This window comes from Rhamphochromis longiceps, linkage group LG6 (genome assembly GCF_057381845.1).
Source record: "Rhamphochromis longiceps isolate RC_006_pf linkage group LG6, R_longiceps_female_GT1.1, whole genome shotgun sequence".
NCBI classification, from domain to species: Eukaryota; Metazoa; Chordata; class Actinopteri; order Cichliformes; family Cichlidae; genus Rhamphochromis; species Rhamphochromis longiceps.
This window is the reverse complement of record NC_140562.1, coordinates 13,151,353-13,171,100: the sequence shown is the minus strand read 5'-3', so window position 1 is coordinate 13,171,100 and position 19,748 is coordinate 13,151,353. Positions and strand designations below refer to the sequence as shown.

The following is a 19,748-nucleotide window of genomic DNA, read 5'->3' as shown; positions in this document are numbered from 1 at the left end:
TTATTCCCTGCAGTCCTACCTGTGCAGGCAGTTGCCTGGGTGCACTGCTGTTGCTTGGTGATGATTTGTGATATCAGGTTGTGTACCTGACTCACTTTTACTCCTCCCAGTTATATCGAACCATCAGTTCTTGCTTTGCTGATGCATAGAGGTAAGTCAGCTAACTCTGAGTGACATGCTTAAGCCAAATGAGGTTTGGGAAATATTGACTGTCTTTTTTTTTACCTTTGGACTTACAAACAGAAATTGGACTGCTCTTTGTCTGTCAGAGCAACATGTGCAGCTTTGTGATTACCAAAGATGGCTGGTAAAAGACTTTTGGTTGGAAATTCAGAACTCAGCGACCCCTCATGGATGTCAAGATGATTTCTCAAGGACTAAGAAATGTGGTGTGATGCAATGGCACTTGGCCACGGGTCAAAGAAGTCCGTATCCTGTGACCAGGGGATCACACATGCTTCTCTAAGCAATGGGGTCAGTAATACTGAAACATTAAAACTGCAGCAATGCACTCTGATCTATGTCCTTTGTAGGGATTTTTGCATATCTAACATTTTTTAGAGTAAATGCATGTTTTAGAGAATGCACAAGACCTTTCAAAATGGAGGCTCCTTCTGTGCTTTTAATGCCATGACTGATGCAGGTTCAGGCACTTCTACATACATGTTTCCATAAACTGTGTCAGTATGCTTTGTAACAATCAGTTGTGTTTGATTGGGATTTGCAGATATCTAATAAATACAATAAATAAATATAATAACATTTTAAACAAATCGATACCTACTTCCCAAACATAACTTACTCAAAAACCAGGTTAGATGTTAACTAAATGATTCACTACATTTTCATTTTTCTCTAAAACAAAGGATGCCACAGCGTTGGGTCTGTCTCTGTCAGATTTTTTGTAGATCATGTTAAGCTTTTGTTTTCAGGTGGGAGCTGCTACACAAGCTGTGGCTCCGCCCACTAGGAAGTCTCGGTCCTGCAAGTGTGTCCTTGCCTTCCTCATCATCCTCATTGTCATCATTATAGTTGCAGCAGCAATTTTGGCTTGGTATTTCCTGGGTGAGCAAAACATTGTCTCTCATTTTGTTAATATTTTAATCTCAAGTTGTGCTCCTGACAATGACAATGCTGTGTGAGTGGCCACGTGTATACAGCATCTACAAAATGTGGTTTGCATGTTTACCTATGATCTTTTGCAACATGCTCAGTTTCAAATAATTGTCAAGTCATGAGGATTATTTGAGGATAGTAGTCATCATGTGCATGAGAAGCTGGCTCCGTAATTGTACTGCTTATCGGGATATAATTTAAAGACCCAAACCAGAACACCATACGTTTGGATCCCTGTAGAATTGCTGTTTTGGCAAAGGATTTGCACTTCAGGATATGATGGAACTGGAGAAACATTTAAATGCTTTGCAGCCAGATCAAATTTGCAACACGCCAACAGGATTCACATCCTGAACCAAGGCCAACTCTTCCAATTGCCGAACATTAAATACCAAATAATATTTTACTGACGTACGCTATTGACAATGCAGCCGTTATGGAGTACTATCTAAATGTAATATTTTAGTTCTCCCTCGGCTGACTAAAACATGTTGGTCCTACAATGACTACAGAAGCCAGGGTCATGCATTTTTATCGGGAGGAGTAGGGAAACAGAATTCAGTTGACCACAAGCTGTAATTCAGTGACATCTAGTCATGAAATTTTACAAACTAACTTAGAGTTAGGCGGCACAGTGCTTAGCACGGTTGCCACACAGCAAGAAGGTCCTGAGTTCAATTCCACCATCAGGCCTGTGTTGAGTTTGCATGTTCTCCCCATGTTTGTGTGGGTTCCCTCTGGGTTAATAGACTGATCTAAATTGCCCATAGGTGTGAATGTGGGTGTGGATGGCTGTCTGTCTCTGTGTGTTAGCCCTGCAACAAAGGGGGACCTGTCCAGGGTGTACCCCACCTCTCGCCCAATGAGAGCTGGGATATGATAGCCCCGTGACCCTGAAAAGGATAAGCAGAAGCGAATGAATGGATGGATGGAACTTAGAGTTAGTGTGTAAAATAATAAGAGTTGATATTGTCCTCTGTGTTGTAGTTTAGTGGTCAAGCAGGTACCAGCTGTGATTCTAAAATGTAAATGTAAGGCTTGAATTAGGTTGACAAGGATGTGGTAAAGAAGCAGAAACTCACAGACAGCTAGGGAAAGCAAATCAGAGTCAGTCTGAGATGCTATATTTATAATGGTACCGCACACGTATACTGAAACAGAGTGAGAAAATATTTTCCAGTTTCCTTTTTTCTTGCCTTTCATGTGTTACGAGTTCAAAATTGGGGATGGAAACAAGAGAAAAAACCACAATAACAACACTGGTCCGGTCGGGTTGAGTCAAACGATGATTTTAATGAACACACGCGTGGGAGATGGACACTGATGCAGACAGCCTCAAAATCTCAAAATGGTGGAGCATTGCTCAAACTTTTATAGCCCCTGGTGCCTCCACCTTATCATAAAAAGCCTACACATTTACATGCTTTCTCTCACACAGCGCCTAAGCTACGACCTTGGCTCCCTGCTTATCTGCTCCTGCTGCGATGGGGCAGAAAACTCCAGCATATTCTGTTCTCTTCTAATCAGACAAATAAGACAATAACTCTCTGTGAACAGTATTTCTTATAACTCAGCAGTATAATGCATCATAAAACAATGTCATTCGTTCACAACAAGTCAGCAGTTTAATGTCATGCAAATCAGTTTAACTAATGCAATAGTTATCAGCTTCTTCTAATTCAGGCGAATAATGCAAACTAATCTACATAATAATTCACAATCTTTAATTCGGGGTATAACATGGCATAAAATAACACTACAATCCAACACATGCCTATTCTTAGCACAGATGGGCTGTCCCATGGATCATTATCATACGACAGATGAAGAACATTGGATCACTGTTATGATACTATTATTATGTAGCATCACAGTTACTCTTTGATGTCTTTAATTTCTGTGTTGGTCCACATTTCTGTAACAGAATACAAGGTTTGGGTGTTAGAGGCTCGTGTCCAGCAGCAGTACACTGCCTACTTATCCATCCTCAACAGGAACTTCTCTACTGATCTGTCCTCTCACAACAGTCCTGTTTTCAAGAAGGAAGCCAAGGGCGTCGAGAGTATGGTGAGCAGGGACCACGAATTCCTCTGATGCAGATGTCCTAAAAATTTAGGTCACTTAGGTGATCCTGTCAGTTTCAAAGGCTTTCTGTTTTTCCACTAATTTTCACAATGTAATCTTAACAAGTAAACAATAACAAAAAAGGGGGCTGAAACAAATAATGCTTAGCAAGTTTGTTTAGGTGCTGTAGATTATAATAATTCTGAGATATTACCACAAACAGTTGTTATCATTAACGTACATTACACTAGTAAGTCATAGACCAGAACAGAAGTCCAGAAGTTTTGTTTTTTTTCATGTGCTCTTATGTGCAAAGGTGTTTTTTTTCTGTTCTCAAACTGATCTCCCTGTTGGAGCTCAGTCTGAGGGGAGTTATTTTTTTTCTCCTTATCTTTCCTCATGTGGTGCATTTTCCATTGTTATACCTCTCTGACCTGTCTTCCCCATGTGATGTTTTGTGTCATGTATGTATGGTCGGAGGGTAAGATGGCGCCGGCATTACGTGCAATAGGTCGGCAGCCTTATGAAATTTCCCCTTGTGGGACTAATAAAGGTACATCAAATCAAAAGAAGAGCAGACTGTAGTCAGATTGACTACGCTATAAAGAACCACATAGCACAGCAAAAATAATACATTAAATTAGCATTCAGGAGGCTATGTTTGGCAGTATAAAGTACATATAGTGCATGTGTACTGACAGGAACACTACCATCCTGCACCTGAATGATTTCATGTGAACAGCTGATAGTGTTTTGCTTTCTTTCAGGTAGAGAATATTATGAAAGGTTCGATTCTTTCTCGATACTTCAACTGCACCACTGTGTTTGCCTTTGGGTATGTACATTACATTTTTTCTTCACATAGTCATAAGTCAGAGTCATAACAACAGGAATGGGGCAGTACTGTAGTTTAGTGGTAGACTAAGTGCCAGCTGTGATTCTAAAATACAAATTGAGCCTTGAACTAGGTTGATAAGTAGTGAATATTGTGCCATCATGACTCCAAGTTCAGTTCAAGTTTTTGTCAACAGGAGGATATTTTCTACTGATAAGCTTTGAGTAAAATTTAAAATCTACACTGTTCTGCACATTTTTTCTTAAAACTAACCTCTGAAAAATATCTTTGTGGCTTTAACATACGGTAAGCTTTTACTCTGTTTTCAATAAGGGAGCAGCCACCAGTTGTTTCTTTATAGTGGTTAGTGTTTTATGCTAACTGCTACAATACTGATGTGTTTCAACAAGTTCAGAATCTACCGCTTTCTGAACTGACAAAAACTGAAGATGATCAACTTTATCTTACCAACAGTTTTAGGTATATTATGGTAAATGGTCTGTATTTGTATAGCGCTTTTACTAGTCCTAGGGACCCCAAAGCGCTTTACACACCCAGTCATCCACCCATTCACACACTGGTGGAGGCAAGCTACAGTTGTAGCCACAGCTCCCCTGGGGCAGACTGACAGAAGCGAGGCTGCCATATCGCGCCATCGGCCCTTCTGGCCAACACCAGTAGGCGGTAAGTGAAGTGTCTTGCCCAAGGACACAACGACCGAGACTGTCCGAGCCGGGGCTCGAACCGGCAACCTTCCGGTTACAAGGCGAACTCCCAACTCTTGAGCCACGATCGATTATAATCAACCCAAGATCATGAGGTAAAAGTACCAACTGTATTGCAGGTCATGCGTGTTTCTATAGACTGTATACAAAAAGCTCGACATGGCAATCTTAAAATGATAAACCACAGACTATAGACTGATTGTAGAGTTCAAAATTCACCTTGTTCAGATGTTGCTGTTTTATTTTTCATTTCTTTTTTCTTTTTATTTATACTGTAAATTTGCGGATTTTAGCTGGGAAGTTGCTTTTGGGCCCAAACAAGTGAAACACTGTGACTATTTAAGAAACTGTCCTTTTTGGTATTTCACCAAATACCTGCAAAAACAAGCATACTTATGACAACATGAAGCCATAGGCACCAAATACTTTGAATCAGTAAAGACAGTAAAACACTAGAAGTCAAAAGTTTGGACACACCTTCTCATTTAATGGTTTTTCTTTATTTTTACTACTTTCTACCTTTGTAGATACATGCTGAAGACATCATATATGAAGCAAGATATATGGAATCATGTAGAAAAAAAGTTGGTAAATATATCTAAATAGGTTTTATATTTTAGATTCCTGAAAGTAGCTACTCTTTGCTTTGTTGATAGCGCTGCAAACCCTTGGCTCTCTCTCAATGCACTTCATGATGTAGTCACCTGCAATCATTTTCATGTCACAGGTGTGCCTTGTCAGTGTTCAATTGTGGAATTTCTTGCCTTCTTCGTCTGACACTGTTGGGGATTTATTCAAAATTGAAGGCACACTGAGCCAGCATGGCGACCACAGCAGCCTGCAGCGACATTACATCCCATCCAGTTTACCTTTATTTTGACCATAATTTCGTTTTCAACAGGACAGTGACCCCAAACACACCTCCAGGCTGTGTAAGGGCTATTTGACCAAGAAGCAGAGTGATGAAGTGCTGCACCAGATGGCCTGTTCTCCTCAGTCACATAAACTAAACCCAAACGCAATGGTGTGGGGATAAGACTGTATAAGACTATTGGAAAACTATTTCAGGTGACGACCTCATGAAGTTCATCGAGAGAATGCCAAGAGTGTACAAAGCAATCTAAAATATAAAAAGCGGTTTGAGTTATTTCACACGTTTTTGTTTCCTACATAATTTCATATGCTCATTCATAATTTTGATGCTTTCAGTGAGAATGTACAATGTGAATAGACATGAAAATAAAGAAAAACCATGAAATGAGAAGGTGTGTCCAAACTTTTGACTGGTCTTTCATCGAGTCTTGGTTGTCTTTTTGTCTCTGCAGGGAAGGAAGTGTTGTGGCTCACTTCTGGATACTGCTGAATATACCCAGCAGCCATGCTGAGGGAGTCACGCTGGAGAAGGTCAGAAGGAGCCTGGTGGAGGGGCTGAAGGGGTACAGCAGGTCAAAGGTGGAAGAGACAGCCAGCTTTGATGGATACCTTTTCCATCTCCCTACACTATCTGTCAGTGGTGAGAGGAAGAACATGGGCAGAAAAACAGTTAAAGGAAGATTTAAATCTAAATTTAATGTACATTTAATTTAATTTCTGTTTCTTTTTGTTCTGCTCCCTACAGAAACTGACCCCAAAGTTGTAAAACTTTTGAAAGCCTCATTTGGTATCAGATTTTATTTCAGTTTGTTTATAATTTTTTGTTTTGTATTAATTAATTCATGTACCGGAACTTTAATTACAAGTAGCACAGTCCACTGTACATTAGACAAGAAATAAAGTAACTCATGGGAACAAAGGTAAACAGGATTTTATGTTGAGCATGCTTCTCAGTATAATTTAATTTATTATACTGTATACATAATTCACTGAACAAATGTGATTTTGGGGTGAAAGGCAAAAATTTTAAAGCCTTATTTTGACATTTGAACTCCACCTCTATTAGGTCGCATCATTATTTAATTGGCAACATTTAATACCCATTTTTTGACTTGCTTAGATGGGCACTCATTGGTCATGGTTAGAGTTTAACTACATCATAGTACAGGTAGTTTATATGTTTAGTTTTGAAATGACTTTAAAATGTTTTGAAAGGGGCATAATAATAACACGATAAAAACAATGGAACTTGGATACTAACTAACAACTGAATTATTTAAATTTGCTAACAACATATTTGACCTACAGCTTTATTAGCACAGACGCCAAAAACTCTATAAACTGATTTTCTCTTGTGTTATACTTTTACATGGCACATTGTTCTAGTTTAGTCTGATCTTTTAATTGTTTCTTTTTAGACAATTCCTTTTAACGTAATAGCTCCATATCTAAAGTCAAAGTAAAACTTTATATTTAGTGTAATGTCATCAATCCCTATCAGCTTAAGTTAAACCATAGAAGCAAAAGCCATTGAAGTTTAACATTTACAAATCCCATCATCTGTGCACAAAAGTACAGACTCAGTTCTGACTTTAATTCTTGCCTTTTTTGCCCCAAGACTGCTACCGCTATCAGAAGGTGGTGTCCAGCAGCCCCATTCTGCTCCTTGGCCCTAACACGCAGCGTTCCTCCTGTCTGTGGCACCTCCAGACCACCCCAAGCTCCCAGCTTGAGCTCCATATGGAGTGGCTGCTTCCAGAGTGCAGTGACAGACTGCTGGTGTACAACTCGCTCACCCCTGCTGATAATCATCTCATCACATCGTGAGTCTCTCCTAACAATATAAGTATATTTAGACTGATACACAGCACTGTGAGGCATTAATGTAAAGTGACAGGAATATTTAAAAACCACAAAAATGAAATCAATATTTGGCCTGACCTTTAAAATAGGATGATCTACACATATCTAGGCCTCTATAGTTCCTGTTATAGATGTCCAAAATAGAAACTCATACTAACACGTTATTATCACTATCATTTATGGGCTCTGTGCAACTTTCCTTCCTTCCTACCAGTGTGTATGGCTGCAGCAGACATGAGCGCGTGGTCCGTGTCCTGTCATCAGGAGAGTGGATGACAGTGGTTTGGAAACAGGGTCTATACAATTACAAGGAATCCTTTTCTTTGTCTGTGCAGGCTTGGGAACACCAGGGTAAGCCTACCTGAATGTTTTGCACTTCTCTCTGGTAAAAAATGTATCATACAATAATTTGACTAAAAGTCAGCATCCTAACATGCAATGTCAACCTTTGGTGGCACATCAAAAAGTTACATCATCTGGAAAACGTTTTGGTATTCTGTCCAGTAGATATTTAGATATATCACACTGTAAATGAAATTATTGACCGGTTAGTTGTGCAAGAGCTACAGGAATGACCAGAGTGAGTGGGATTTAGTCTCTGGGCAGCAGATATCAATATCCTCATGTATTTTTATGGCAATCTATCTTGGTCTCACAAAACCAAGAATCAATCAAGTTGTGTTCTGAAAGACATGGTAGAAATCAATCTTGTGTGGATCCTGCTATATTCATGAGTCCCCCTCTTCTTTTCTGTATATATTCACATTAAATGATTATATTGTGGACTGAACAATCTTTCTTGCTTTGTGTCTTCATCATTCTTAGACTGTAATTCCACTATACAGTTGGAGGCAGTATCAGGGGTCCAAGGGACACTAAAGACACCCTTCTTTCCCAGCTACTACCCTCCTGACACCAACTGTACCTGGAACTTTACTGTAAGCCTCTCCTTCAGCCGTGCATCTTTTATTGATCCACACATTGATTGATTATTTTATTTATCATCAAATGATCCACGTCAAACTTTGAATCACTAAAGGTAACTCGTATTATAATAAAGAACCTGTCAAGTAAATGACTTGATTGATACATTTACTGTCCTGTGTGTGATTTCAGATGCCCAGTGCAGGGATGGGCTTGTGTTTGACATTTGAGGGCTATGAGCTAAGCAGAGCCAGCTACAACCAGGCCTGTACCCAGGGACAGTGGGTCATCCAGAATCGCAGGTAAGCTGTGCCACAAAGACCTTTTTCAGCCCAGTAAAGCAACGTTAGTGCCTATTCTGGAACTTATTAGACATGTTTACACACACAAAAAGAACATTTGAGATAGCCCAACACAACACAAATCCTCATCATAACTGATATAGCGGGTCGTGCTTTCAAATAGTTCCCTTTTTAGCAAATAGTCATGTGTAAAGGATTTTGTCTTTCCGTGTAATGCACAGGTGCTGAGTTCTGCTTCTTCTTAGCCTCAGTAAAAAGTATTTGGACCCTGAGAGGATTTTGTTCCCTACTGAACAACAGGGGGCAGTGTTGTACCACACAAGCCAACCAAATCCCCTTATGTTTGAGAGCATTTTAATTCCAGTATAGGCAATAAACTCACAAATCCCTTACTTTCTTTATTTAATCAGGAAGAAACCGATCAATAGTTTCTTGTACAAGTGGAGAGGTGATGCCTTCAGGGACACGTCCCTTCACTTTCACCCTCCCTCTCCTTTCTCAGGCTGTGCGGCACCAGGGCTCTGCAGCCCTACAGCGAACGTCTCTTCCTGCTCTCTACGACAGCCACTATCTTCATGACATCTGAGGTGTCACTCACAGGGCCGGGCCTTCAGCTGCAATACAGCGTCTTCAACCTGTCAGATCGTGAGTTGTGGATGCTGGAACTGACAGCCATGAAATGTTGATGAAAATATTGGGATGTCATTTTGTGACCTTTTCTCAGCATAATTTCGAGCTCTGTGTGTATTTGTGTTTTATAGCTTGCCCAGGACAGTTCCTGTGCACTGTGAATGGTCTCTGCGTGCCCATCTGTGATGGAATCAAGGACTGTCCCAATGGCCTCGATGAGAGAAACTGTGGTATATACAGAACTCCAAACATAAATAACTCTCCCTTCACATTGAGAGGGTAGAGTAAGTGCTCAAATACTGAATGTGACACATAAATGTGCCCATTCTAAGTAAAATAATGTTGAATTTATTGTCTATCAGCCACCACCCTCTTGGTGAGGCCACTTGTGACACTGGAGAGCCAAAACTGCCAGATTTATATGACATGGATGAGAGTAGAACTGTTCCAGAAAAACATCAGATATGTGAGGCTTATCAGAGTGCTGCTAATGAAAGCTGCCTGGCTTTAAATCCAGGGGTGATGTTGATCTGATCTGATGGGCCTACTCTTTAAAAACCCCATGAAAGCACTTGGAAGGCAGAAAGAATCTCTAATTTTAAAACCTGTGAGTGTTGGCAGCCTGTCAAGCTACAATGCTCTCAGTGGTTTGACTAAGGTCAAGTGTTCACTATTGATTCAGTGCTGTGAAAAAATGTTCATCCCCGTCCTGATTTTTTTGTTTTTGCACATTTTTTAAGACCTAAATATTTCAGATAGCATCTTTAGCATAGCATCTTTATTTATAACGCACTTTACATCCAACAATGTTGACCAAAGTGCTACAAATATAAAACAGAGAGGAAACAGTTTAAATTACATATAAAATATCTTAAAATTAAAAATAATATAATTAATAAGAAAATATATTAAGAGACATCAACAAGTCCTGCTGTGCTAAAAGCCAAGGAAAATAAATATGTTTTAAGACGTGATTTAAAAACAGATAAGGAAGGTGCCTGTCTAACATGTAAAGGCAACTCATTCCACAATTTTGGTGCTGCCACAGCAAACGCCCGATCCCCTCTGAGCTTACGATTAGTCCTGGGCACACTCAGGAGGAGCTGGTCTGCCGACCTGAGGGACCGGGAAGGTATGTATGGATGAAGAAGCTCAGAGAGGTACACAGGGGCAGCATTGGACCAACATTTAAAAACAAATAAAAGCAGCTTAAAATGGATCCTAAAATGCACGGGCAGCCATTGAAACTGGGGTGATATGCTCGTATCTACGAGTGCCAGTTTAAAGCCGTGCAGCAGTATTCTGGACTAGCTGCAGTCGAAAAACAGAAGATCGACTCACCCCAAAATAAAGAGAATTACAGTAATCCAGCTGAACGGTTACAAAAGCGTGGATTACTGTTTCAAATTGCTGTCTCGTAAGAAAGTGCTTAATTTTGGCCAGTTGCCTCAGATGAAAGAAACTAGACCTTACAACCAACCCGATCTGGCTTTCAAGCTTAAGCTCAGGATCCATTTTAAAACCCAGATTAACAAACTCTGGTTTACCTGCCTGCGACAGACTGGCAACCTGTCCAGGGTGTACCCCGCCTTTCGCCCTATGACAGCTGGGATAGGCTCCAGCGCCCCCCGCGACCCTGAAAAGGATAAGCAGAAGCGAATGGATGGATGGATGGATGGTTTACAGAATGATTTCAGGGATTGCAGATCAACACACGGAACAGCAGTGGAAGCAGGTCTAAACACCATTACTTCAGTTTTAGAATCGTTAAAACAAAGAAAGTTTAGCGCCAACCACGACTTGACGTTCTGCAGACATCATCAAGAGAATTTTAATATTAGACAAAGATAACCAGGGATAAGGGAAAAAGCTATCTAAACCTTCCTGGCCCTGTGTGATGAAGTAAGACATCTAAAAAAGGTGAGATAAAAAGTCAGTGACATCTATCTGTCTGGAAAGGGTTAGAACGCCATTTCTAAGGCTTTGGGACTCACAGTAAACTACAGTGAGAGTCATATCCACAAAAGGAGAAACCTTGGAACAGTGAACCTTTCGAGGAGTGGCTGGCCTACCAAATTTACTCCAAAAGTGCATTGAAGACTCATCCAGGAGGCCACAAGAGAACCTAGAACAACATCTAAAGAACTGCAGGACTCATTTGCCTTAGTTAAGGTCAGAGTTCAACAACAATGAGAAAGAAACTGGGCAAAAATGGCCTCCATGGGAGAGATCAAGGAGAAAAAAAGAACACAAAGACTCGTCTGACATTTGCCAAGGTTTACATCTGGTGTAAAACTAGCACTGCATTTCATGAAAACATCATCATACTAACAGTCAAACATGGCGGTTGGTGGTAGAGTGATGGTCTGGGCTGCTTTGCTCGATGACTTGCTGTAACTGAAGGAACCACAGATTCTGCACGAAGATCCTGAAGGTGAACCACTGAACCACTCAGGCTGAACGACCGCTTGGTTTATCGGAACACCAACCCTTTTTCACATAGGGTCAGGTAGGTTTGGATGGCTGTTTTCCATTAATAAATAAAATCATCGTCATTTAAAAACTGCATTTTACTCAGGTTATCTAACATTTAACTATGACAAACATGCAAAAACATAATACCAAAAATATGGAAGCGACAAATACTTCTTCATGGCAAAGACTAATGCTAATACTATACTAATTTACAGAAAGTAAAATATGCTAGCCACAAATTCAGACATATTTACTGTATATTTCTGTTATACAAAAGCATCAAAAGCACTTTATTTAATAACTTTTTCAAATGTACTCTCTAATAAAACTCCTCTTTTGCTTTTCTCCTAATAAACATAATCCAGCATACATTAAATCAAGCTATTAATTATGTACTGCGACACACTCAAAATACATTTAATCTGTAAATAAGAAGCACAGTGGGCTAACTCATGTTACACGGCTGAGTTTTTCTACAATATTTTGTCAGTGAACGGTTCTGAATGTAGTGTTTACATGTGTGTCTCTCAGTATGTGTGGCACAATACAAATGTCCAGAGGACAGTCAGTGTGTGGACTACTACAAAGTGTGTGACCAACACCCAGACTGCCCTGAAGCTACCGATGAGATGAACTGCACTGAAGGTAACAGGCTGCAAGTGTCCTTCTTTTCACACATAAAATACTTCCACAGCCGTCGGCAAAAGGTAGTTGGAAAAATCACTACGATCCCCCTTTTTGGAATATATGTGGTCAGATGCCTCTAACACTACATTTCCTGTGTGCTGTATAACCAAAGCCTCCATTCACCTTTTAAAATGCTTAGCTTATAAAAAGTGTGCTTTAAGATGTAACCACCCAGACGTCATTTTATATCATTGATTCATTCAGTCGTTCAATTCAGTCTGAGGTGTCTGACTTTTTAATTAGAAGGTGACAGTTAGAAAGATGCATGAAGGTGAGGGATAGGAAGGTGTGGGTTGCATGCAGCAAAGCGCCCACGGCAGAATCAAACCCTGCCTGTCTGCTGCCACAGGGACAGCCAAAAACATATCAGGAATATCTGTTTTCAGTGAGGTAGTGGCCTGTTTTTATCTTGTCCTGCATCCTTTTGGAAGACCCACATGACTTTATCCTGAACATCTCAACAGTAACAGTGCATATTGGTTCCTTTTAGCTTCAAGCTGAACTGATGAGGGAAGCAGACACAGGCCATGATGTAAACTTTATTGTTTAATTGCATTAAATATAAATTTATACTTGTGTCCATGCCCAGGCGTGCAGTGTACAGATATGACCTATGTGTGTGCTGACGGAACGTGTCTGAAGAAACCAAATCCTGAGTGTGACTTTGTCACTGACTGCCCTGACGCCTCCGATGAGAAACATTGTGGTAAGAAGACTCGATCACCTAACACCTTCTAACATTCTAACTTTATTCTCATTATTTTAATTGTATCACATTAAAATTTCGAGACTTCTGTGTGCTTCTATGTCAGAGAATTTGTTTCAATAACTCGCGAGCATTTTATTTGAAAAGTATTAGCTCACACTGCGCACATCAGTGTGTTTAAACATACCTGCGTGTGTGTATCCAGAGTGCGGCCTGAGGCAGTTCTCCAGCCGCATCGTTGGGGGAACGGACGCCTCAGAGGGGGAGTGGCCATGGCAGGCCAGCCTGCAGGTGCGGGGTAACCACATCTGTGGTGGCACTTTAATCGCCAGTCAATGGGTGGTGTCGGCTGCCCACTGTTTCTATGACGACCGGTAAGGGCAGGAAACAAAAAGGAAGGAAGTGGTGTGATGACTTAAATGTTAGAAAGTGATGTTAATAAGAAGACAACCAAAGGCTCTCTGTTGTGTAAAGATTAAAATATTATCATCCTCTGCCGTGACTTTGATGGAGCATTTTAGTCGTGGTTTTATAAATCAAGTTTATTTCTGCTGCAGCTTCCTCCTTCTGTCCTTCGGTTGCATCTTTGCTGACCGGGGTTTAACTGTGACAGCCTGTCTGAGTCAGAGGCAGAGTATTTATGGATTTGTATACACTTGTGTTTTTCAACCCCACAATCTGGACCATCCCCAAAACTATAGCTGCAGCATCCTCTAGAGCATTACCTATTTTTCTCTGCTTAATTTTCTTGCATGGTGATTAAAAGCTTAAGCAGCCTTCAGAGTCTGTGGATGAGGAAGATAAAAAAGCTGAAAAAGTATAAACAGATATTTCTTGGCATGAGTTAATACTGCTAACTGTGTGGGTGTTTTCTTTTTAAATAGCTCAGGAAAAAAACGCTTTCTTATTGGCCCTACAACACATTTGACCTCTTTGTGTTCCTGCTGCAGTCTCTACTCCCCCTCAGTGTGGACAGTCTACCTTGGCAAACTTCTGATCAACCGCAGCAGCCCTACAGAGGAGGTGGCGCGGGTCCAACGCATCCATCTTCATCATTACTATGACGATGAGTCCCACGACTACGACCTGGCCCTGCTCAAGCTGGACCGGCCCGCCGCTGCGCTGCTGGCTGGGCATGCTCGACCCACCTGCTTGCCCCCACCAACGCACCAGCTGGAGCCAGGCCTGCTCTGCTGGGTCACTGGCTGGGGGGCACTCCGTGAGGGGGGTGAGCTTTGAAAGCAGGGAAGGGGAGGGCTTGAAGGATGTGCAAAGAAGCTAGAGTATGGAATAGCAAATTACAGATCTTTTAATAACCAGTAAACCTGCTATGGCAGTGATTTCCAAGTTTTTGGTTTGACCTCTCAAAATGCCTCCATATCTGCTACACTTTATCACCTCAATTTGCTTTATATTGTAAAGTAAAGACTCTACAATAGTATAGAAAAACCCCAACAATCAGACAAACCTCTATAAGCAAGCACCTCTGACAGGTCTTGGTGAGACTCCCCTGGTGAGCTGGGGCTTTTTATGTTCACTCATTGCCTGCACGGGCTTCTTTCAGAAACTCCAGTTTCCTCCCACAGTCCAGAAACATGAGTATTAGGTTAACTGGTGATTTTGAATTTGTTGTAGGTTAGATTTTAGAGTGTGTGGTTGTCTCTGTTTTGGCGTTATGATGGACTAGAGACCTGTCCTTGTGTATCGTGCCATCTGGACTACTTTTTCTCTGGGAATGACATTAAAATATTGAAATAAAACTGCAAAACACAGGTCCATTTCAGTAACTTGAACGAGCTGACAGAAGGTTTAACCGTCTGTGACCTAGCCATCTGCTGTTCAGAGCAGCTGTGCCAGTAATAAACCCAAACTTTAAACCTTTAAAAAATGAGTATTAGCCACAGAGACCAGTTTTTTTCCCATGTTTATTTCTGCTGTAAAGTTGGGCAGTTTGATATAGGAGACCGTGGCAACTGACTTGCTTTCAGAGGCAGCCTCAAGTGGCCATCCATATTTATTAGAGCAAAGTTTAATTGGTTTCCTCTATGATCAAACATCTTGGAGGTTTAAAATTCATCTTCTGACATTTTAAATGGATTGGGGACCTCTATCCTACCTGCCTCTCAAAACAGTCATTTTTCATTCTCCACGATCATAAATCACATTGAGCTACAGGCTGCTTTATGGACAGACACAACAACAGACCTTAAAAGACACTTAAATCCCACTGAGCAGTTTCATAAACACTACTGGTCCTAGAGTGATGTTACATTTACTGCTTTAAAAATGGAAGGTTTACTCTAAAAGAAGAGCACTCACTCACTTTTTAGTTTTTCTTTTAAGCAAGTTTGACTCCTGTTGCAGAATGATTACCGACTTATGTATTATTCAGTGTGATGCATCATTTTCACAACCAAACGACTGTGTGGTTTTTAAAAACATCCTTTTGTCAGTGCGTGCGAGATATGGGGAGTTTTTGTGCAGACGGTGATGTGGAGGCAAGTGGGTGTGCTATTTTGATATCTGAGCAAACACACATGGAAAAAAAAACCTAATTTAAATCAAAAAGGCAGGAGGAGATGGAGTGGTGTGGGTGGAAGTGGTTTCTGCTATCACGATGAACTTAATAAACTGAAGGCTGAAAGAGAGAAAAGGTGTGGGAGAACATATACTGGCATGCAACGCTTCATAAGAATCAATACAACTTTTGAGAAAAATCGAAGGTAAATTTGAATACATTAAAATGCATTTGCATGATCATAATCGGAATAAAGTGTTTTCTTGTTACCGTAAGGGAAGACCTTTGTTGTTCATTATTAGTAAGTGAAGACACGTCAACCAGGCTTTCCAGCAAACATGGGTGCATCTGGGTTCTACACTATGGGGAACAGCAGCTGCCCACACAAAGCATGCTAAGTGTGGTCTGCCCAGATGTACCCCACATTTCACACCAGTAGCAGGGATCACAGAGGGCTGCCTAACTGTGCCCCGTGGTACATTACAGCCACCAGCTGTATGCAGCGTGGAACAGCGTTTCTGAGGTTCTGCATCAATCACCTTCTCTCAGCTTCTCAGTCTCCTGTTATTTCTCGCAGTGTACTAAAACATGTTCCGTGGTTTCATTACCCTGTATAGTGTTTCATTAATATAAGTAATATGCTGGCAGACATACCCATGTAGGCCCAAAGTCGGGTGGCTGTGCCTCATTAGATAGCATGGGTAATATAGCAGCTGGAAGGTTGGTGGATCAATTTCTCTGGATACTTCAGTCTACAGTGTGTCGGGGAATGTTAGACAAATACCTGTGCACACACAGGATCCACAGCACCTTTGCCCCTTTAGGACCCCTGTATGAGCTTTCTATGGGCAAGCACACAATGGGTTCCCTCACACCAGTCCATAAAGGGCACATTAGGAATGTTTATTGGACGCTGGAGGTTGCAGAGTGTTATTAGTGCTGTTGGGTGATATCTATTGCAAATGGTGCTGCACCAAAATCTTCTCTGTGATTGCTTTTCTCGCTAGCAGATTGCTGCAGTTTGCATGAAAGTATGCTGATTTGTCTGCAGACAAGTCAACAGTGAAAGTTGAAAAGTGCGATGGGAAGTGAAAACGGAGAATGTTTGGCTTCACGGTAAACGTTGTGTCTTACAGTTGAAACCAACATGTTTCAGAAGACACAGATTTGACTCTGAACGCTAGTTAGCATTTTCCAGGCGTACTATGAGTGATGACAACCAAAACAATCAAAAGAAGGTTGTCAGTGCAGAAATGTATACCTTTTTGCAACAACCTCCCAAAAGCACTCGCAGTCAGGGAAAACTTGTTTTTCCCTCATCGCTGGCCATTTCCAAACAATTGCTAATGGGTCTCTAAGCTGGTGTTACTGGGGCCTTAAGCAGTGCACAAAGACTCAACAGCATTATGACTGACAGGATATTCTTTTGCCCTCTGTCACTCTGTCCTCTTACTTTTCCCAGGCACAGCCAGTAATGTGCTTCAGAAAGTTGATGTGCGCCTGGTTAGCGAGGAATCCTGCATCCGTTCCTATGGACACCTGGTTACTCCCAGAATGCTTTGTGCCGGTTACCGCAATGGAAGGAAAGATGCCTGTCAGGTACAAAGAAATACAAGCTGCATGTGCTTTGAACTTTGGCAGCAAAAATGGATCAAATGACTAAAAATTAAAAAGCAAGTGGAACTCAGAATGTCCAACACAACACTTAGCACTTCATCCCCTCAGCTCTACACATTGTTTCCTTTACAGCCTGCACTTTTACTGTTTTGTCACAATCTCACCATCTTTACCTACATTTGAAAAAAGAAGAGTGAACAAAACAAGTCAAAAGAGGACCAGGCTTTGGTTTGCTGGGTGGAGATACCGCACAAGTGTGTGTGTAGAACTGCCAAGAAACTGTAGGTAAAATCAAAGCAGAGATTTAAATTAAACTGATTTTGTATGGATTCTCTCTTTAACATAACTAATATTACAAAAAAATCTAAATTCAATAAGTTCCTGCAGTGTTTTAAAGTTGATATGATGCAATGAAAGTAAAATTCTATGTATCACTTAGAATCGTGTAGTCCTGCTCTCTGTCAAGATGTCCTCAAAGCCACAAAAAAGGAGAAACCGATTAAAATTTTAAATATTAAAAAAATCTATAACGTTATTTCCTCTTTTTAGCCCAGTTTTTTTTAAAACACATCGATGTTATAAAATGAGTTTTAAAAGCCACATATCTAAGAACCCCTGATGATGATGATATAGTGAGTCACTGTAGTAATTATAAGTACTGTCAATTATTATGGTGCCTCTGTGCTGTGAAGACCCAGTCTTATTTGTGCCTCGTTAACGTTACCTTTGTCTGTTAGGGAGACTCGGGCGGTCCCTTGGTGTGTCAGGAGCCTTCAGGTCGCTGGTTCCTGGCCGGGGTGGTGAGCTGGGGTAGAGGCTGCGGGCGTCCAGACTACTATGGTGTCTACACTCGCATCACCAGGCTCACCAACTGGATAAAGCAGGTCATCAGCAGCTCCTGAGTTACTGATGTCATACTTGCACCAGAACACCAAACCGGAAGAGAGAGAAAAAATGCCTTAAGGTGTTCACAGATGACCTGAGACTGGTTCTTATCCAAACAATGCAACTGTGAAATGTTAAAGGCTTTTTTCCAAAGTAACAAAAGTAATGAAATACTGAAACGATACGCCTCTAATAACTGATAGTAAAAAAACGCTTTGAAATTGTACCCAGCAAAAATCATTTACAAGCTGAATCTTCCTCATTTGAAAGATAATAAACTTCACATATAGCCTCACATATTCTGTGTTTGCATCTCTGATTTAAAATGAATGTAAAATATGTGTAACAAGACAAGTCCACAGTCATGATACTCGCTGCGTGAGTCTATTTATACCTTTAGTACTTTTAGCCTCCAGCTGGGTACTTTGGAGGAGACTGAGACTCCTATACTTCTGCAGACTCCAACTTGTTTTTGCAGCGGAGAAGGCGCCCCCTGCTGGTTATTAGAAAGAATGTTGTTTTAAGGCTGCACCTTTTGGACCTGGAAGTTTTGGCTTTTGTTCATATATGGTCTTTGCATATCTAATTGCAACATAGTAAAACGTAAACCAAAGAAAGAAAAGATCATCTAATTAAGGGATGTTAAGCTGGTTTCAGTGCCCTACAGTTTGCCATTATTCTACACTACAGAAAACTCTGTCAGCACAACTCTTTCAGCTTAAACTGTGAGAGATAAATGTTTAAAATTACAGAAATGTTTTGGTAGATCATTGCAAAGACCACTCTGTAAGTATAAAACTGAAAGTTTTTTTGGTTAATTAACAGAAGTCCAGTGTTTTTGCTATTTTTGGGAGGACATAGGAGTGTTTTTACTGTGGATCCACTGGTAAGAAACAGAAATTTCTATAGTAGATAGATTACTTTGGTGTGACCTTGGGAGCATAACAGTCAGGAAAAAAATTAAAACTTGTGACAATACAGTTAAAATCTATGACTTCTTTCAGATTTTCTAAAGATGTCCTCCACGCCTTATGTGTGACACCCCTGATCTAAACTTCATAGTGTCTAAAGTATCTTAAGAGACACAATTACAATAACAAGCAGGTGGGTTACGGTTGCCTTCTTAATTAGGACACAGAAAAGTGAGTTTTTGGTTAAACGATGGATCATTCTGGAGAAAAAGTGGGGGGAAGCCATAGCAATCATGTAGGAGTTGCATATACAAAAAATGTTAATATTTTTTTCAAGCCATTTGTGACAAATACATAATGCACACTTCACACAGTGCACATGTCTGTGAGCAACATTTACCTCCATGCAGCTCCTGCTGAGGTAAAACTTCATGCTTTGGAGGTACAAGATACAATATCATACGTTACACTTTGGATGTTGGTTTACACCAGGACTATTTTATGAGCTGCCATAAGCAACATTCGTAAGTGTTAAAAATATGACTTTATCAGAAAGTTATTTTGACAGAGATGGAATAGTTACGTATTTTAACACAGTATTAAAATAAGGTACAAAG

General features: G+C 40.6%; 1 protein-coding gene across 1 annotated transcript; it reads left to right on the top strand.

Annotated features, from left to right (window-relative positions):
- Positions 1–258: 258 nt before the first annotated feature.
- On the top strand, positions 259–18,510 carry tmprss6 (transmembrane serine protease 6). The gene is made up of 18 exons (XM_085409266.1): positions 259–474; positions 933–1,065; positions 3,041–3,183; positions 3,948–4,015; positions 6,066–6,253; positions 6,359–6,400; positions 7,232–7,436; positions 7,691–7,827; positions 8,302–8,414; positions 8,593–8,702; positions 9,205–9,347; positions 9,464–9,562; positions 12,339–12,452; positions 13,084–13,200; positions 13,406–13,574; positions 14,151–14,428; positions 17,181–17,317; positions 18,073–18,510. The coding sequence occupies exons 1-18, from the start codon at positions 385–387 to the stop codon at positions 18,235–18,237; spliced, it is 2,451 nt and encodes an 816-aa protein (XP_085265392.1). The 5' UTR covers positions 259–384; the 3' UTR covers positions 18,238–18,510.
- Positions 18,511–19,748: the final 1,238 nt, after the last annotated feature.

Bases quoted from the DNA above. Each gene is read 5' to 3' on its own strand.
- tmprss6 (XM_085409266.1), top strand. From the start codon at position 385: ATGTGGTGTGATGCAATGGCACTTGGCCACGGGTCAAAGAAGTCCGTA. The intron at 9,563-12,338 runs GTATATACAGAA...TGTGTCTCTCAG, and splicing joins CCTCGATGAGAGAAACTGTG to TATGTGTGGCACAATACAAA. The intron at 13,575-14,150 runs GTAAGGGCAGGA...TTCCTGCTGCAG, and splicing joins CACTGTTTCTATGACGACCG to TCTCTACTCCCCCTCAGTGT.